Source organism: Camelus bactrianus, chromosome 3 (assembly GCF_048773025.1).
Source record: "Camelus bactrianus isolate YW-2024 breed Bactrian camel chromosome 3, ASM4877302v1, whole genome shotgun sequence".
Lineage (NCBI taxonomy): Eukaryota > Metazoa > Chordata > Mammalia > Artiodactyla > Camelidae > Camelus > Camelus bactrianus.
Window position 1 is genome coordinate 50429731 of NC_133541.1, and position 17246 is coordinate 50446976.

At 40.5% G+C, this 17246-nt stretch overlaps 1 protein-coding gene across 6 annotated transcripts in view; it reads left to right on the forward strand.

The window, feature by feature from the left end:
- ARHGEF28 (Rho guanine nucleotide exchange factor 28) overlaps window positions 1-17246 on the forward strand; it is a 276756-nt gene that overhangs the window by 242960 nt on the left and 16550 nt on the right. For all 6 annotated transcript variants that reach the window (XM_074359759.1, XM_074359771.1, XM_074359768.1 and 3 more), the window contains 4 exons: window positions 80-118; window positions 213-260; window positions 4158-4643; window positions 5767-6067. In XM_074359759.1, the coding sequence (XP_074215860.1) occupies window positions 80-118; window positions 213-260; window positions 4158-4643; window positions 5767-6067 (874 nt within the window). The remainder of the gene's footprint in view (window positions 1-79; window positions 119-212; window positions 261-4157; window positions 4644-5766; window positions 6068-17246) is intronic.

The window sequence follows — 17246 nt, forward strand, 5'->3', positions numbered from 1 at the left end:
AGGTCGTGCATTGTGGAACACTGTAGTGCAGCTTTTCAAAAGTAGAGTATTCACTTTTGTATGTTTTTATGTGTTTTAGGTGGAATATAGAAGTTTCCCAGGTTCTTCCCAGTCAGAGGTAAGCTCTGCACACCTTAAATACGTCACCGTCCTCTCTTTGTGGATAGTGAACGCTTTTGCAAGAATTTGACACTAATGATCTTCTTTTCCAGATTATACAAGCGATACAGAATTTAACCCGACTCTTATACAGCCTTCAGGTAACTATGCTCCTCTAGTCTTGGACCCTGTGAATGTTTCCCTTCATGCAATTCCCTTTATTTGATGAGTCCCAGACTTTAAAAATTAGAACATTTGAGAGGCAGTGAATGATCTTAAAAGAACACCACCCTCCCACCCCTGCCGCCCAAGCGTAACTCAGCTAGATGCTTTGAGCGTCACCTGGTTTTGTAATCATGAGGCACCACCACTACTACGTGTTATACCATTCTTCTCTGAAGCCATAAAACAGTTCATATCTTTAAAAAATATTGATGACTACGATCTGGCTTGAGGTTTACAGTGAAGCTCGTAGGTGAGTGTGGCATGACTTCACATTTTCTGGTGAAAACTTAAATTCACACCTAAACTTGTTTCACTTCCACATGTGGCCTTAGGCCTTTGGGGCAGTTAAATAGTTCATATGCCCCTTCATTGTTTTGTTGGTTCATCCAGCTAACATGTCCTGAGGGGCCTCCCTGGGCCAGGCACTGTGCTGAGAACTGAGCACACGGAGGCAGGTGGGCCCCAGAGTCTACCCTCAGACGGTTCACTGTCTGGGAAAGACAGACATCATAACAGTTAGGACTGTAGGGCTCCCCTTAGGTCATGGACAAGAAAGGCTGAATACATCCAGTTGCTTAATTTATGAGTTAAAAAATATTTTAAGATGCTATGAAAGCAACGTGTATAGACAAATTTATAGAAAACCCTTTTTTAAAAGTTTTTACTTGAAGTATAGTTGATTTACAACATTGTGCTCATTTCAGGTGCACAGCCAAGTGATTCAGTCATACGTATACTTTCCCCCCACACTGGTGTATTTGCCGTCCCTACTTCGTATCTTGTATCTGTTGAATATTAAAAGAAAATAAAGTCTGATTTTAAGTTTTCCCCAGAAAAAGATGCAGTTGTGCTGCACTTGATGTTTTCGTAGTAATGCTTTGATTGCATCGAGACTTGTTTTATGTTCTATGGTCATCTGCCTGTTCTTATTGTAGCACCACGGTCTTAGTTATTAAAGGTTTGAATTACACTTGAACATGACAGTGCTAATCTCCTCTTACTATTTTTCTATGCTTATCGATAGGTTCTTTCATAAGAACTTTTGAATCACTCTGACCAGTTTCTTACCTTCTACTAAGACAGTTAAATTAAAATATTATTGTATTTATGAATTAAATTGAGGAGCATTGGCACTTTTGCAATAATTAGTTCTCTCCTCTGAGAACATGTTAGTTATTTTATGTTCTGCTGGAAAGCTTTGTAATTATCTTCATATAGGTACTATGTATATATGTATTTTGTTTTTGGTAAGTTTATTCCTGAGATACTGTTTTTTTTTTCGTTATATTTCCCCAATGTCAGTTGCTGGTATGAAAAAGGTATTGATTTTTTAAAATATATTTTTAACTGGCCGACTGATTGAATTTTGCTTTTTGTTTGTTTGTTTTAATAGTTTTTCTTTTGATTTTTAGAGTATTCCAGGAAGAAAGTAAAAATTTGAAGGTGTTAATATTATGGCTATTCTTCAGTAATGACATCAGTTTCATCCTGGCTTACTGCTTTGGCTACAACTTCTGAAATGTATTAAGTAATAGTGGCCATAATAAGCATCCTTGTCTTACTCAGATGTAGTGGAAATGCCATTACATTAGATATGCCGTTCTGGGGTGGATATTCTTAGAGATGAATTTCTCATGAAAAACAAGTCTTCTTTCTTTTAAATTTTAGCTGAGAAGGGATATAGTTTGAGTATAGTTCATTAACTTTTGCGATATAAAAACTCTGAGTGTCCTGGCTTGTGTCGCCTGGTGGAAATAAGGTCGTAGCTCTTTTCAACCTTGAATGCAGCCCTGTGTGGATTCACGGCTCAGAAAAGCTGGGTGACCTAAATAACCTAGTTTTTGCAACACATTAGGCTGAAGCAACATGGGAAATATACGACTCTATAGTGGGTTCTCTTCACCAAAGCTTTTGAGTTAGTCTCAGGATATGGGCTTTGGAAGATTTCTATTCATGGCACCGCCATCTCTTTTGAAGCTGAATCTCTTAGACACGATGAAAGCTTTTGCATAAGCATTTTTGAATCAGATGAAAATGAACTTTGATCCCTGTGTTAGAAGAACAGAGTTAGGGCTGAGGTGTAGGCCAGGCAGAAAGGGAAGGACACACTTACTTCCGCAAAGAAAAGTTAAGAGAGAGGGACCTGGGAGTTTCCCTAAACTTGAAAAGCAAGTGCTGTTCTCTGTCCTAAATATAAACTCTAAGTGCCAAAATGAATATCCAGTCTTCAGACTTCACCTGTCTGCCACAGGAAAGAGTGGTCTTGTCCCAGCTGTTAAGTCGATATGAAGAATACTTCATGGTAGCACTTAATTAATCTAATTGTAATCCTTACATGAGCATTATCATTGCCTGTGGCAGTGTTGGCATATAAAATACTGGATTTTTGCTTGTTTGTTTTACTGTGTTGATGCCCTTAGGATCTGTTAGAATTAAGTGGTGATGTTCAGTCTACAGTTCTCTTTAGCTAGGTCAGCAGAGTCCTGAATGGCTTATTGTTTCATGTCTAAAGATCAGAGTAATTAGGGCCCATTCCCAATGATGTCATTGTTTCCTTTATAATAACTGCTGAAAGACATTAATCGAATATTCATCTGAATTTGAAATTTTCTGAATTGATTTTCAAATTTAAAAACATGAATTTTATTTCAGAAGGCCCCACTGAATACATTGTGGAGTCTCATTCCAAGACACATACCCGTTTAAAACACGTATTAGTTCTTTAACCTTCGGAAGCATAGGAAACTGCTGATTTAGCAACGAACTACTGGTCAAGTCCCCATCTTCCCAGCATCTGTTATATGGACAGTTTTTAAAATTTTTAGGAAAGAAAAATGAGAATTTATCCCCAGGAGAGTAATAACTTCTCCTAATGGGTCACAACGCACACACATAACCAGTATGTGGCCATTTTCAAGTTGTCCCTCTCCTGCTTCTTTGTGCTTTCAATGGGAACTTCTAAAATTAAAAGCTTCCAAGGGCATTCGCAGAGATTGTTTTTCTTGGTTTTGTGGAATCCTTCTAAAACTTGGCAGTTGTTTCCCGTGATACTGCCAAACTTTTCATAGGCAGATACCGTAACTAGAAATGTTTTTTTAATCTAGTTAGTGATGTCCCCTTGGGTTTGAGGGTACCTGTCTTCCTTTAATCATCACAGCCTCCTTTTAGCCGTCCATTAAGCAAATGAATTTCAGCTGAGTGTTTTCTGTGTGCCACTCCCGCTGTAATACAAAGAAGCAACAGTAAGGAGACTAGTTTTTCCACTTACATATCTCCTAAATAAGATATTAACTGTCTTCGCAGACGTTATATCATAAAAGAGATTATTTACCGAAAGCTTCCAAGTGGTTGACTTTTATTTTTATGTCTCCACATATGTCGTATAGCTTAAGTAATTTCTGGTTTGAGGCTCAAAGGGTACTACCAGATTTATATAGATTCTTAAATTCTCCTGAATTATTGACTCCAGAGACCTCAGAAAGAAAATGAGACATAGCACAGGAATGCAGAGTCTCATGAATTTAGGTACTGGATTCTTCTTCAGAACACTTGCTTAAATACTATCCAGCAACCAGCAATAAACCATGTTTCCAGAAGAGAGGATGAGTATTGCTTTTGTGCTTTTATTTCTTTTGTACATAAATCCCAGGCCATACCACTGAGGAAGTGCAGACAAGCTTATTTGCAGGGCCAAGGTCAGTCTCTGGAGGTAACTTAGAGGAAGGGACAGAAATATTAAGAGAGAATAATTGGGTCATGATTTTTAGAGGTCATTCCACCCCAAGGTGCAAACAACATGGAAGCCTTCACTTTCTTCCTCTCTGCTCCGCCAGGCCGCCTTGACCATTCAGGACAGCCACATTGAGATCCACAGGCTTGTGCTCCAGCAGCAGGAGAGCCTGTCCCCCGGCCCCTTTTTCCGAGGCAGCCCCTTTCAGGACCAGGAGAGGTACCGCAACCTGGAGAAGCGGCGGGAGGAGCTGGCCAACATCCACAAGCTCCAGCATCAGTTCCAGCAGGACCAGCAGCGCTGGCACCGCAGGTGCGACCAGCAGCAGCGGGAGCAGGCGGCCAAGGCCAGCTGGCTGCAGGAGCGCGAGCGGGAGTGCCAGTCGCAGGAGGAGCTGCTGCTCAGGAGCCGCGGGGAGCTGGACCAGCAGCTCCAGGAGTACCAGCAGAACCTGGAGCGGCTGCGGGAGGGCCAGCGCCTGGTGGAGAGGGAGCGGGAGAGGATGCGGGCCCAGCAGAGCCTGCTGTGCGGCTGGAAACACAGCCGGCAGAGTAGCCTTCCCTCAGCGTTTTCCCCGGGAAGCATGGAGGTACGTGTCTTCCGTGCCTACGAAAGCAGAGTGTAAGGCAGCTTCCCAGAGACGGGTTTCGTCCTGGTTGTCGAGCCATTGACCAAACATCCATCTTCTTGCTGCTCCTGTAAGAGCTCACAAGAGTTCATCAGTATGTAGGCAGCAGAGGCTGGGAACCTTCAGAGACAATGCATAGGCATCCTGACTTGAAATAGGGACATTTGAAGGGCCTCGGTGCTGCTGGATCATGGGTTCATGGACTCTGAGATGCCCTCATGCAAAGGAAGAAACACAGAAGCAAGTTGCCCCATTAAGGCTAGTTTGTCCTGGACGCGTGCTCACTGCGAGCAATGCTGGTTTTCCTCTAGTTGAAGGACCCCCTTTATAGGCTCTAGTCATCAGAGTTCTGTTTAGATTGACCTTTTAGTAGATCAGTTAGCTGTTAATGTGCAGCGGTACTAAATGTAATAAGTATAATATTTTTCTGTTATTCCAAGCTGATTCTCTTTTTGTAAATTTGACCTAGTAAACTCAAAATTCATTTCCCTAATAACAGTTAACATGAGTCGTATACTAATTAACGATTGTACTGGATAAAATCTTTCCAAAGGTTCTGTGTTTCCTTTCGCATCCTCTCTAACCATGCTTGGCAGTTCCATTTGTCCCAGGAGTTTACTTTTCTGTACTAGGTGCACATACATACTTTTCATTGAGAGTACATAAAATTGTAAAAGTTGGTAAGCTTATAAGAATGATCTGTTACATCTGATTTTCCTTTCAAACTGGCTAAATTACATTTATTGCAAATACCTTATGTATACATGAATGTTTTCACCTTTTATTTAGCCAAAGTGAAAATATTATTCCCTTAAAGTAGACACACTTTAGTGGCGATGAGCACCACTGCTTGTGTTTTTTTGGTTTGATTTTTGTTTCTTTTGAAACACGCTGTGCATTGTGAATGGAAGGTTTTGGTACCAGCCCATTAAAAGGGGATGGGAGGAAGGATCAAGGGTAATATCCTTTTCGACGTCACTCGTATTAAAATCTTGACTGCTAAATTCTATTCAGAATAAATACTTTATAAAACTTACACAGATTGCTGGAGAAGTTACTGTATTTTTTCTTTTTGCTCACACAGGTAATGGAACTTAATCGATCTGAGAGTTTATGTCATGAAAATTCATTCTTCATCAATGAGGCTTTAGTACATATGTCACTTAACACTTTCAACAAACCAACTCCATCAGATATCCATCAGGATGCCACGTACCCCCGAGATATGTCTCATTCTGCTTTGCTAAGGACTAATGAAAATCAAGTGGACCTCAAGATGGACCTTTCTCAGCCCTTGGATGTCAGCCATGAACTGTGGATAGCTGCTGGGTCCTGCCATCAGATACCCCCTCTCCACCAAAGCAGCGAGGATCCTTGTAAAAATGGTAATTAATGCTTTTATCATCATCTGTAGAGTTTCTGCAAGAAGCTGTTTCTCTGAATGGTTGGTTCTTTCTTTAGAGCAAATCAAAGTGGGCTCTAGACTGGGAATAAATCGGTGTTGATGAGCTGGAGTTTGTGGCATGAACTTTTCTTTGGGGAAGTCCGGGGGTTTGTGATTATCTGGCAAATGAGACCACTGTTGGAGAGCTTGGAGGATGCCAACAAGATAGGAGAACTAGCCAGGGTTTTCAGATCTGTGGGTCAAATGATAACTTTTCCCTGAAAAGTGAAGCAACTTGATATTTATTCCTCACTGTAGACCCGACCACATCTTGATCCACATACTTGTTGACTCTCAGAAATAAAAGATGGACAGGGTTTGTAGTAGGGCTTTATCGTCTCTTGGGGAAATTTCCTGTAACCTTAGTAAAAATCTTCTCTGTGGCTGTTAAACACCCAAAATGAAATTGTTCACATCATTTGTCATTGTTTAAAAAAAGAAGGTGGTGTGTCTCCATAAGTACCTCATAATAACACGATTTGCTAATCCCATTAAAGCATTTGCCAAATAGAAATGAAAGGCAGCTCCAGTTACCAGCTCCACATGTATCCAAATGATTTAAATCTATGTCTATTATAAATTGTTTTCCGTGGGATATGAAGTAGGGAATGAGAAGAACTTGAAACCTCTCTACCGAAAAACAGATGGCATGCGATAGAATAAACAAATGGCCGGCCACATGGATGTGAAATAAATCACCGACAGCAAAATGTTTCAGAAACATGAAACAAGCAGTGAGGTCGAGCTCTTCAGAACTGGACACAGACTTGTTTCCAGGCTTCTTGTATATTCGTAGTTTGTCAGTAGGATAATTTTTCAGGAATGGAAACGCTTGAATGTGTTCAGCTTCTTGGAATTAGAGAGTAATAATTCTGACACTGCCTGAAAGTAGAGGTCTTACTAATCCAAATTATGCTGATACTTAGCAGTGGGTAATTCTTCATTTAGTCACTGCTGCAACTTTCTTATTTCTTGTCAGCGGATAGGAGACAATGAACTAGTTCTTTAAAGTATCGTTTCAAATGTTCTTTAAAGAAAAAAGAAAAAAATGCAAGAAGTAGTAAATTGAGATTTTAAAAATAGGCAGCATGTAGAAAATGTAACCCCTTTAATGTGTTATCTTGCAGCTCTAATGCCGTAACGATCATACTGCAGAATGCCTTCTCTTGGTCCACGTGGCTTTGCTGTGTGGATTCATTAAGTTGCCGTTCACAGTGCCGTCTACATTGTTAAGTGTGGTTTTGCATACTGGCTTTGGGATAATTCAGAAGCTCGGTTTGAATTAAACCACATTCTGCTTTTGTTTAAAAGACGTATTTCTACATTTTCTATGTCTCCCATCTTTTCCTATCGACTTGTGCTTTGAAATAGAAGGCTTTTAAACATTTGACAGCACACTTGCAGGAGATAGAAAATGTACTAAGGAAATAAACAGTGATTATATACAAAACCAGACTCTCCACATATGAGGAATTAAATGTAACCCTGGGAAATGCAGAGAAAATGTACTTAATGCTTCAGATCTTGTGTCTGGTGTAGGCCAAGGACACCCAGGACATTGATAGAAGAGAGCAAAACCAAGTTCGGCCTTCATCTCTCAGGAACATCCTGGTGTGTGCAAATAGGGATTAGATCAGAAATGCAGCGTGGGCTGTTCGGCACTGGAGTTTTGCAACTAGTCAAAAACTTCTATTTATGTTTGTTTACTTAAGCATGATAAGCAGTTTCTGGAGGAGACAGAAGTCAGATTAGGAGGAGGTGATAGGGAGGTGGAAGGAAAATTGGGTATATATTCTTAAGAGGGTTGTCAGGGCCAGATAAAATTGTTCAAGCCACTCCAGAGCTTTCACGGTTCTCAGAATCGAAAGTAGCTCAAAATAAGCCGCTGATGGTGTTCATCATAGCCTCAGCCTCTGCTCTCCACGTATGCCCCAGGGAGGGAGTTGGGGACGTGAGGGGGGACAGGAGGAGGCTGGAAGAAACCGGTCCAGGCGTTGCTGGTGGAAGGGGGACAGTCCTTGTGCTAGAATCGAGGACAGTGCAGTGTCAGCATCTTCTGTTTCCACATTTTGCTGCTGTATCTCTGGGCGAGTGCTTGTCAGTGACCATCACTCTGGCTAACAAAATTTGCCTCTGATGTTCTTGGCTGGTGTTTTTGTTAAATGTGTGTTTAACTGTGATTTGATTTCATCAGTAGGCCTTCAGGTCAGCTGCTTTCAGGCAGCTTCTGAAAGAATGGTTTGCACTTTGTTCTGTTCTAGTACTGGGTGCATAAGAGCAGCTCAGATCAGTGGAAATGTGAATTTTGGGAACGGTAAGCCTGGTGGAAAAAAAATTGTATGTAAATAAAATTCTCGAATGTGTTTAGCTGTCTCCCAGCTTGGAATTGTCATTTAGTTTGTTCAAGCCAACCTCATCAGACATGTTACTGGGCTCTTTGTGTTCTGGGTGAAATTGGTGTTTGAATTGCTCTGTCACCACCACTGCCACCAACAGTTGTATGACACTTGCCAAATTTCAAGCACTGTGCTAAGGTTTAACATAGAGAAGCCCATTTAGTACTCACAACATTCCACTGAGATCATTCTGTTCTTGTCTCCATTTGAGAGGGGTAGCTGAGGCACAGAGAAGTTCAGTGACTTGTCCAAGGCCACACAGCTAGTAAATAGCAAAGCCGGAGGTAGAACAGGGAAGACTGGTTACGGAGCCCAGGCTCTGAACCGTTACACTGTACGTTGTTCATTTCTAAAAAGCTGTTTAAAATTGTCCTCTAAGAGAAGCTGGAGTAGAACCAGAATAAATCCTATTGTAATGCCAGCAGGATATTCATGACCAATGGCCAGTTCTTTGTTGTTGTTTTCTTCCCTTCCTTCTTTTGTTAATATTACCATTTAGAAAATATTTCCAAATCATTTGGACTGTGGTGGCCAGTGCTTGCATGCGTTCTGAACATCTTCAGATATCATAAATACCCTTTAGCTTCACTTTTTCTTCCCATAAGACACCTTTTCTTAAGGATCATTTGTTTCTCAAATATTGTCCATATAATAGCCCCATGCTACTTGTAAATGTTTTTTAAGGTAATACTTTAGAAAGAACTTTACTTTCCAGTTTTGGAAGTTGTCTTGTGAACAAAATTCTTAATGTCTGAACATTAAATCCAAATTGGTATTTGATTTTATTTATAGTGGAGGGGATGGTTGATTTAAGAACTTAACCAGAACGCCTCTGAGGGACACCAGCCAAGACTACAGAAAATTTGAAGTTCTTTAAACAATATAGTCCCTGTAGGACAAATGCTATATAATTGGCTCCAAGAATTGCTCAACTGTATATTACTCTTCTTAAAGGCAAAACCAACAGAAAACACTTTTTTGTGTGCCTTTGTTCCTCACCTAGCTTTTAGAATTCTAGAACTACTTATTTAGTGTCACTGTTAGTTTATGCTATTTGGCTTTTCATTGATCAACAGAGAAAATATGGTATGCTAATTAATCTGAAATCTTCTTAGTTTCCCTTTTCAGTTATACTTTTGTCTGTGCCTCAATATTTGCAGGTTACCTAAAAAGCTCCTCTTCAATGTAGTTAAAGCATCATGGTTTTGCCATAATGCCTATGATAAAATTTAAATCAAGAACCAAATGTATGCGTTAGTCATGTAGTTGACATTGGAAAAAAAAAAAGAATAACTTGAGTAAGTTTGGATTCCAAAAGGGTATTTCTTTTCACTACATGTTGGAGTTTGGTGCCCATCAAAATATTTTCAAAATTCGAAGCATTGTATTCAGAATATTTTATCTTGGCAGCGTTGTTTCTTCTTTTCTAAAAATACAGACAGCTGTGTTAAACTTCCAGTGACATGTCTTTTGCATATGGAAATATGATAGAAAGTTTCCAAGTAAAAAGCCATGCTGTAGTTAGTATCTAAGTAATAGTCTTTAAGATGTGAGTATGTGATAATTTCTAATATTTTAAAAATATTTTATAATTCAGAAATGGGCACCTTATTTGTGTAATCTGTGTGGAAAGAAGCTTTGCCAAAGACCTACAGGCAATTTCCCATAAAACTGAAACTGGCATTAGATACTATATAAACTTCAGTGACAAAGGAGCATTTGAAAAGGTGGATGTATAAGATGGCTAGGGCGGCCATAACGAAGCACTGCAGACGGGGGGGGGGGGGGGCTTGAACAACAGGAAGCTCACAGCTCTGGAGGCTGGAAGTCCAAGATCAAGGTGTTGGCAGAGCTGGCTCTTCTGAAGCCTCTCTTCGTGGCTTACAGAGGGCTGTCTTCTCCCTGTCTTCACATGGTCTTCCTTCTGTCCAAATCTTAGTCCTAATTTCATCTTCTTAAAGGACAGTTGCCATATTGGGTTAGGACCCACCTTAATGACCTCGCTTAATTACCTCTTTGAAGGCTCTCCAAATATGTTTTGAGGTAATGGAGATTAGGACTTCAAAATATGAATTTTGGGGGGAACACAATTCAGCCTTTAACAAAGAAAAATGATTTTTTTCCTCATTGCTATTTTTAGGTGCCATGAAAGCTTTAATTAAAAAAAAAAACTGTACCGAAGTTGAGCTATAATTTAACTACAGTGTGAACTTTTTAAAAAAAACTTGCTTAGGGAAGTGAACTAAATTTTGTTTAAAAATTCATGACAGTAAAATTATGATAAATATCTATATTCTTTATATTTATAGATATAGGTATCTGCTATCAAGCCTGTGTCAACACAGAAATTAGGGCAGAAAATACTGCCTATAGATTCATTAGGCCATTTTTCCAAACCTAGACCTTAATTAAGGAGCTTTGGGAATTTTGAACTCTCTCTGTGATTGGTAGGAATGTTAGCTGCCTTTGTTTTGGATTGCTTAAGTAAAGCCATAGCTGAGAGGCTGAGAATATTCACTGTGACATCAAATTATTATCCAGATAGATCTGTAATCACAATTGGGAAATCACTGATCAGCTCTTTATCTTTTCTTCTAGAATCTTGGCTGTCACTTTGGTTAACATTTTAAAGGAAACTGCAGTACTGCTTGCTCTCAGTAACTGACGTCATGACAAGAGAGTAAATAATTGGGCTCAAAGACTTCATTCTAATCTTTCTCACTGACAAGTGTGGATGATTGACTTTCACCTTTTGCAGATTTTGTACCAGGAAAGGGAAACATGCCATTTGTTTGCAGAGCCTGGTGAGCCACGGTGCTGCCTGCCAGCTTCCTGATGGCATCGTTCTCTGGGGGCAGGTTGGCTGTAAGCCAACTGGGCCAGGGCCATCCTGCCTGGGCGCACAGAGCCCAGTACACATGGGAGAGCACAGCCAGCAGGTGGGTGGATTCAGAGGCAGCCAGCCAGCCGTGTGGCTGCCTTTGCATCCCCGCCTCGGTTCCAGTTTGGTTTGAACAAGTTGCTGGAGCGAGAGTGTATCAGTACGAAGGATTCCAGAGGATAGGCCTGACCTTGGGTCATCCTGAACTTAAAATATGAAAAAAACTCTACATGCATGTACGTGTATACAAGCATGTACGTACACACCTGTCATCTATGCGTTACATATTTGACCTCTCTAGTGCAGTGTGGCTTTATTCTCGAAGGGATTAAGGGTTGGGTTTGGAAAGGAAGATTGTAACCATGTAGGTACCAAAATCCCTGCAGGATAAGTCATGCTCCTTTCACTCTCAGTGACTCCTGGGACAATGATCCAAGACCGGCAGAGACAGCATCACATCTACAAAGCAGGATCTGGGGACTCTCTCCTCACTCACCCCTGTGTCCATCTAACCACGATGATTCCATTTCTAGGGCTTGCTTAAGATGTAGAGTGCTCAGCTAAGGAGAATATGACCGTCTGTTTCAGTGGGTAGCAAATTTTTCCTTAAAGGATTATAGTGAATACCTTCGTCTTTTCAGTCCCTCAGGTCTTTGTCTCCATTGTAGCTCAAAAGAAACCATAGACAATACGTCAGGAAGGAGATTAGCTGTGTTCCAGTAAAATTTTATTTGTGAAAACAGATAGTCTAACTGATTTTTCTTCTTCACTTAAATTGAGGAGGTTATAGTCCTCCTGGCTTGGAAGTTTCATCCCAATTAGTTCACCTTGGGAGGAATTAATCATGTAATGTTACCAGCACTTCATGCCGTTGAGAAACATATTTAAGTTAATGGTATCATTTGTTCTTTACAACACTCTTGTGAGACGGTGGTTGCTGTCTCTGTTTTTTGATAAGACACTTTTCTTTTTAACTTTTTATTCATTCAGTCTCTGTGAAAAGATGAATTTAGAAAAATGGAGTTGAGTATAGTGGATGGAGTTAAGGCTAGTGGCTTAAAACACAGAGAAATTCACCCCCCATCTCCAGCTACCCAAATCCTGTGATGGGTTATAAGGGTCACCTTCTAACTATGAGGCTGATGAGAAGTAAGATGCCAGGGGTGGGATTGGCTGCTGGAACCATGGGCAATGTAGCTGGCTGTGCATCAGGTTTCTGGGAGAAGGCAGTCAAAGTATGAATTCCTCTGTTCAGGAATTCTGATTTGGTAGGACTGGGCTGGGCCTGCAGGTTTGTTTATCTGACATTCTCCTTTGGTGATTCCAAAGCGGCCATCCTGTTGTCTGTTCTCGCCCTGCCAGCCTGGAGTGCTGGGCTTGATGTTAGAGATCCTCAGTTCAAAAGCTAACTCGGCTGCGTGATTCCTAAGCTCTAAAAAGGAAAAAAAAGAAAAAGAAAAAGAAAGCCACACATGTTCTGGGATCCAGTGAACTTCAGCTTCATCCCTTCCTGCTGGAAAGAATTCATTGTAATTGTGATTCCAAGGTAGCATGCTGGTAGAAGTGAAAGTGTCCCCTAAATGTCAGTAGGAAGCTAATAGTTTAAAATACGATGTTTTAAAAACCCATAAATTGCAGAATTTTTTTTTACTCAGAATGGAAATACATTAGGATATAAAGGGTTAGCTTCTTTTCCCTACTGCTCCAAGTGGAGGCGTTTGCTAGTGTATCACTAGCACTGTCCTGCGGGGACGTCCTGGAAGCACAGCTTTTTGCTTCCCCTTGTTGCTCTCTGTAGAGGAAGAGGTTGCATCAGTCAGCCATGCTTTCAGGACCAAATGTAAGAAATATTCTGGCAACAAGACCGGATATCTCGGAGGGAGGACATAGTTCAAGTGGTAGAGAGCATGCTTGACATATACAAGGTCCTGGGTTCAGTCCCCAGTACCTCCTCCAAAAATAAATAGATAAGTAAACCTAATCCCCCCCAATTAAATAAATAAAAAGTAAAAAAGAATTTTTAAAAATACACAATAAAATCTTTTTAAAAAAGACTAAACACCTCAATGTGGCGTGTAGAGCTTCCACATCTACAGAATGCTTGCATTATATCAACATATCCTCAGGGAAACTTCAAATAATACTGGAGTTCCCTGAATAGGCTTTCCTACCAGATAGAAAATGTTGAGGACACCCAAGAGGAGGATTTTGGTTTAAACCATTTCTCACTTTAAATGTAAAAATTGTGTTCTGGTTTATGACCTTCATCTCTTTTTGAGTTCAGTTATCCTGAATTGATTTGTCCTTGTTGGTCCTGGATAAACTGATAAAAATCAAGGCTCAGAATCACCCGGAAGCACCTCTTCTTAGCACTTCTCATAATTTGAATCAATTACATGTGTAATAATGTACGTTACGTCTCCCTGTCCTTCTGCAGAATAAGCTTCAAGGGGGTGGGGAACTCCAGGTATCTCCTTTGTTAATCGCTCTCACACACGCACCAAGCACAGTGTTTGGCATATAATGAACATCTGATAAATAATTACGCCATGAATGAAGGAGGCAAGGTCTACACTCTTTAGCAGGAATGAAAGCAACTGTGAGCTTGAGCCACACAGCCTGACTCGACTGAGGCATTGAAAGAGGTTGAGGAAAAGCAGCAGACCTGTGGGGTTAAGACACACAGGCTAGCTACCTGGATCAGGTGAGTTTCAAAACTTTCCTAAATTGAGTATATGTTAGATGGCATCCTTAAAATGTCAGGGTAACTATAAGGTTGTTACAAGATTGTTTGCCTTGAGGACCTTCCTGGATTCCAGGTAGCATACTTTAACAATTACCAACTTTCCTTTCTCATTAATGTCAAAATAAATTTGTTTTCTGGTGTACAGTCCTGTTTACCAGTTTGTTCAACTCTAGAGAGCATCTTTTTATGAGTTACTTTCCCCTTCAGAACATTGTACATATAGCCACCAATGGCCCTGGGTAGTCACTGAAAAATCCAAAAGTTAAAACACATTCTCCATAAAATGCTTTAATTTATTCCCAACAAGTAGAAATGAGTTAGGAAGACAGCACATAAACAACGTAGCATTTAATTGTTACATCAATAACAGTTAGTTAGCCTAGCTATTCGCTGGGGTATTTCTTTCTGAACTGTAAAGTAGCTCGAACACCAGTGAATTAAACACGGGCAGCTAGTTCAGCATCAATGAAACACTTTCATAAATGCTTTTTCTTCTGCTAAATCCTGTTTAACAGCCCAGTGTATCTCCCCAGGCAAGACAATTAGTATCTGTGTAGCTAAGTGCACTCCTAGAATGTGGACCAGTTTCCCTGGCACCACCTTCTACTTGTCAGCCTTCAAATATTGCCTGAAAGATCACATATTTATTACAGCAATCTTAAAATTAAGGGCGGTGGCATCTTAAGAAATACTTCCCTTTGCTTTACCCTAGACCGACAGACTGACTGAAAGGCACCTGTGTGTTCTCAGCAGGTCAGTACCCAGAAACAGCTGGTTGAGGGGAGAAGTCTTGTCCTGTTGTTCTGCTCAGACGTCGAGCCAGATAATAATTAAGCCGGGGCCTGAGTTTTGATCTGTAGAGATGTTAATTTGCCACGATAAATCACTGTGGAGTTTCCCTGGATGCGGGACCAAGATATCCATTCTCCTTCTGGATGAGACATTAATTCAATTTAAGTTGAAATGTTAAAGCTTGGTTTGAAGTTTTACCTAAGGAAAAATGTAGTCTTACAAGGTTCCAAGTTATGCAGGAGAGGACTTTGAGCCTTTTACTGAACAGTTTCACGCTAAGACTGTGCAAAATTTAATTATTTTCATGGTAGTTCTTTTCCATAGCTCTTTGTGCAAATTTCATTACATGACAGCTCTCCCCCCCCCCAACCCCCAAAACATAACATACTGGAGGTTTGGATTAAATATAGAATATTTGGCTCATCTGCCAAGAATACAGGAGATTTTACTTCCCAGGTGAATTGAGGTCATTTTGTAGGGACTGGGGCCGTTGTAAGGCTTTGGAAGAAACATTTACAAGCAAAACATTGGCAGAGTTTTCATTTTATTTAATGACCTGCTTCCTACCACTGATCTTGGCACCCTGTGTGGTGATTTGCAATCAATTAATCATACAGAACGTTGTAACACTGCAATAAAGGCCCTGTGCTCTGCGTCTCATAAACCCACCAGCAACAAAAAACACGAGTTGCATGCTCAGAGACCACTCCATGCAAAACTCCAAAGGAGCAGGTGATTTTAATATTCTGTTTTCTAATGTGTCCTTGGAAGCCTCAGTCCTTTCTTGTACGTTCTGAGCTTTGATGTTTCTCTTTCTCAAAGATGGTTTGGGCTGTCATATAGGAGTCTGTGAGTGTTTATCTCATTCAGTTTAGATACCAGTCATCTAGGTGGGAGGGCTTCTGGATTCTTCGGAATTACTGAAACAATTACCATGGTTTTGGTTTTTTTCCCCCTGAATTCAGGGCAATCGTGCTGAAGTGCAGTCAGCCTTATTTGGGGGAGTCTTTGTAGGAATGATTCAGAAAGGAAGCGTGTTTCCATCCTGGCACTGACATTTGCTAGAGGCAGATGGCAGAAGATGGGATGGTGTGATACTAGAAGTCAAGGAGGAAGAGGCTTCACGTACTTGGCTTTGCCAAACGCTTCTAGAATCTGTGTGTTTAGGATCTTAGGTTTGTATTCTTGTCATCTCAGATGTACCCTTGCAGTTAACTGTTCAGCTCTGCTGGATTTCTTTTTCTTATTTTAGCATAGTAAATATGGAGGTATTAAATATTCTTAAAATTATATAAGCCTAAACTCTTGGATATGTGTAGATTGTGTTTTCTATACTTGTTTCCATATGGTTCTGTTTTGAGGATGTTCTTATAACAAATATAGAAGCTTAAATGTATATTCCATCTGATTAAGATTGTACCTTTTAAGAAACTAAAGGTTTTCAGAGCTGTGTTGTTACTTCCAGTGAGTAGGTTACACTTCTGACTCTTGATGGATTTATTCCTACCGAAAAAAGCTGTCCTGGTTTTAATTCCTTGTGAATTTATCCAGGTTGGCATGATAGATGATACCCAAAGCAGAGCTCATCCTGTATTTTTGGATGCTTCATTCTTCTGTTTAGCATGAGCTCTAAAATATACTCAAACAGTTTCGCATATGCAAACTACTTTTCACTGGCACAGAAACTGGAAGGAGAAGACAGTGAACGCTTGGGCCAAAGTGTGATGGTCTGTTAGTCAGCATGTAGTGGTGAGGGCGTGTTTTGCCTTTGGGCTCCGGTGTGAGGTAGTGCGGTTACCCCCTGAGGACTGTGGGCTGGGCCCCCTCCCCTTTGTAAGGAGCGGCAACACGGCAAGGGCGGGGGGGGGGGGACGTGTTTGGCCGCCTTTAAGGGTATCCACTCAACTACCTGCGAAGATTTTTTTTTAAGTTTTAGTTATTTTATGCACTGAACAAGCAGCCTGAGGTAAAGCATCAGGAAGGATCAGGTACTACGTTTGTCTTTCATGGGCTCCCTTGGCTCTGAGCTGGGTGTGAATTGATTACCTTAATGAACGTGGGGACAAAAGCCTAAATCTTCACTGTGTGAGCCTGGAAGCTAACAAAGTACTGGGAAAACTCACGTTAAAGTGATCCTACTCAAAGAAGTTACTGCTTCTGGTAAGAATGTGGAAGAGTTTTAACAAATTAAAATATTTCCTCTTCAAATAAGGATAAAGAAATTTTGATATGTAGATATGGTAGATATAGATTTAGAGATGATTATTTTGTTTTTTTAGACTCTTGGCTAACTTTGAGGATGTGC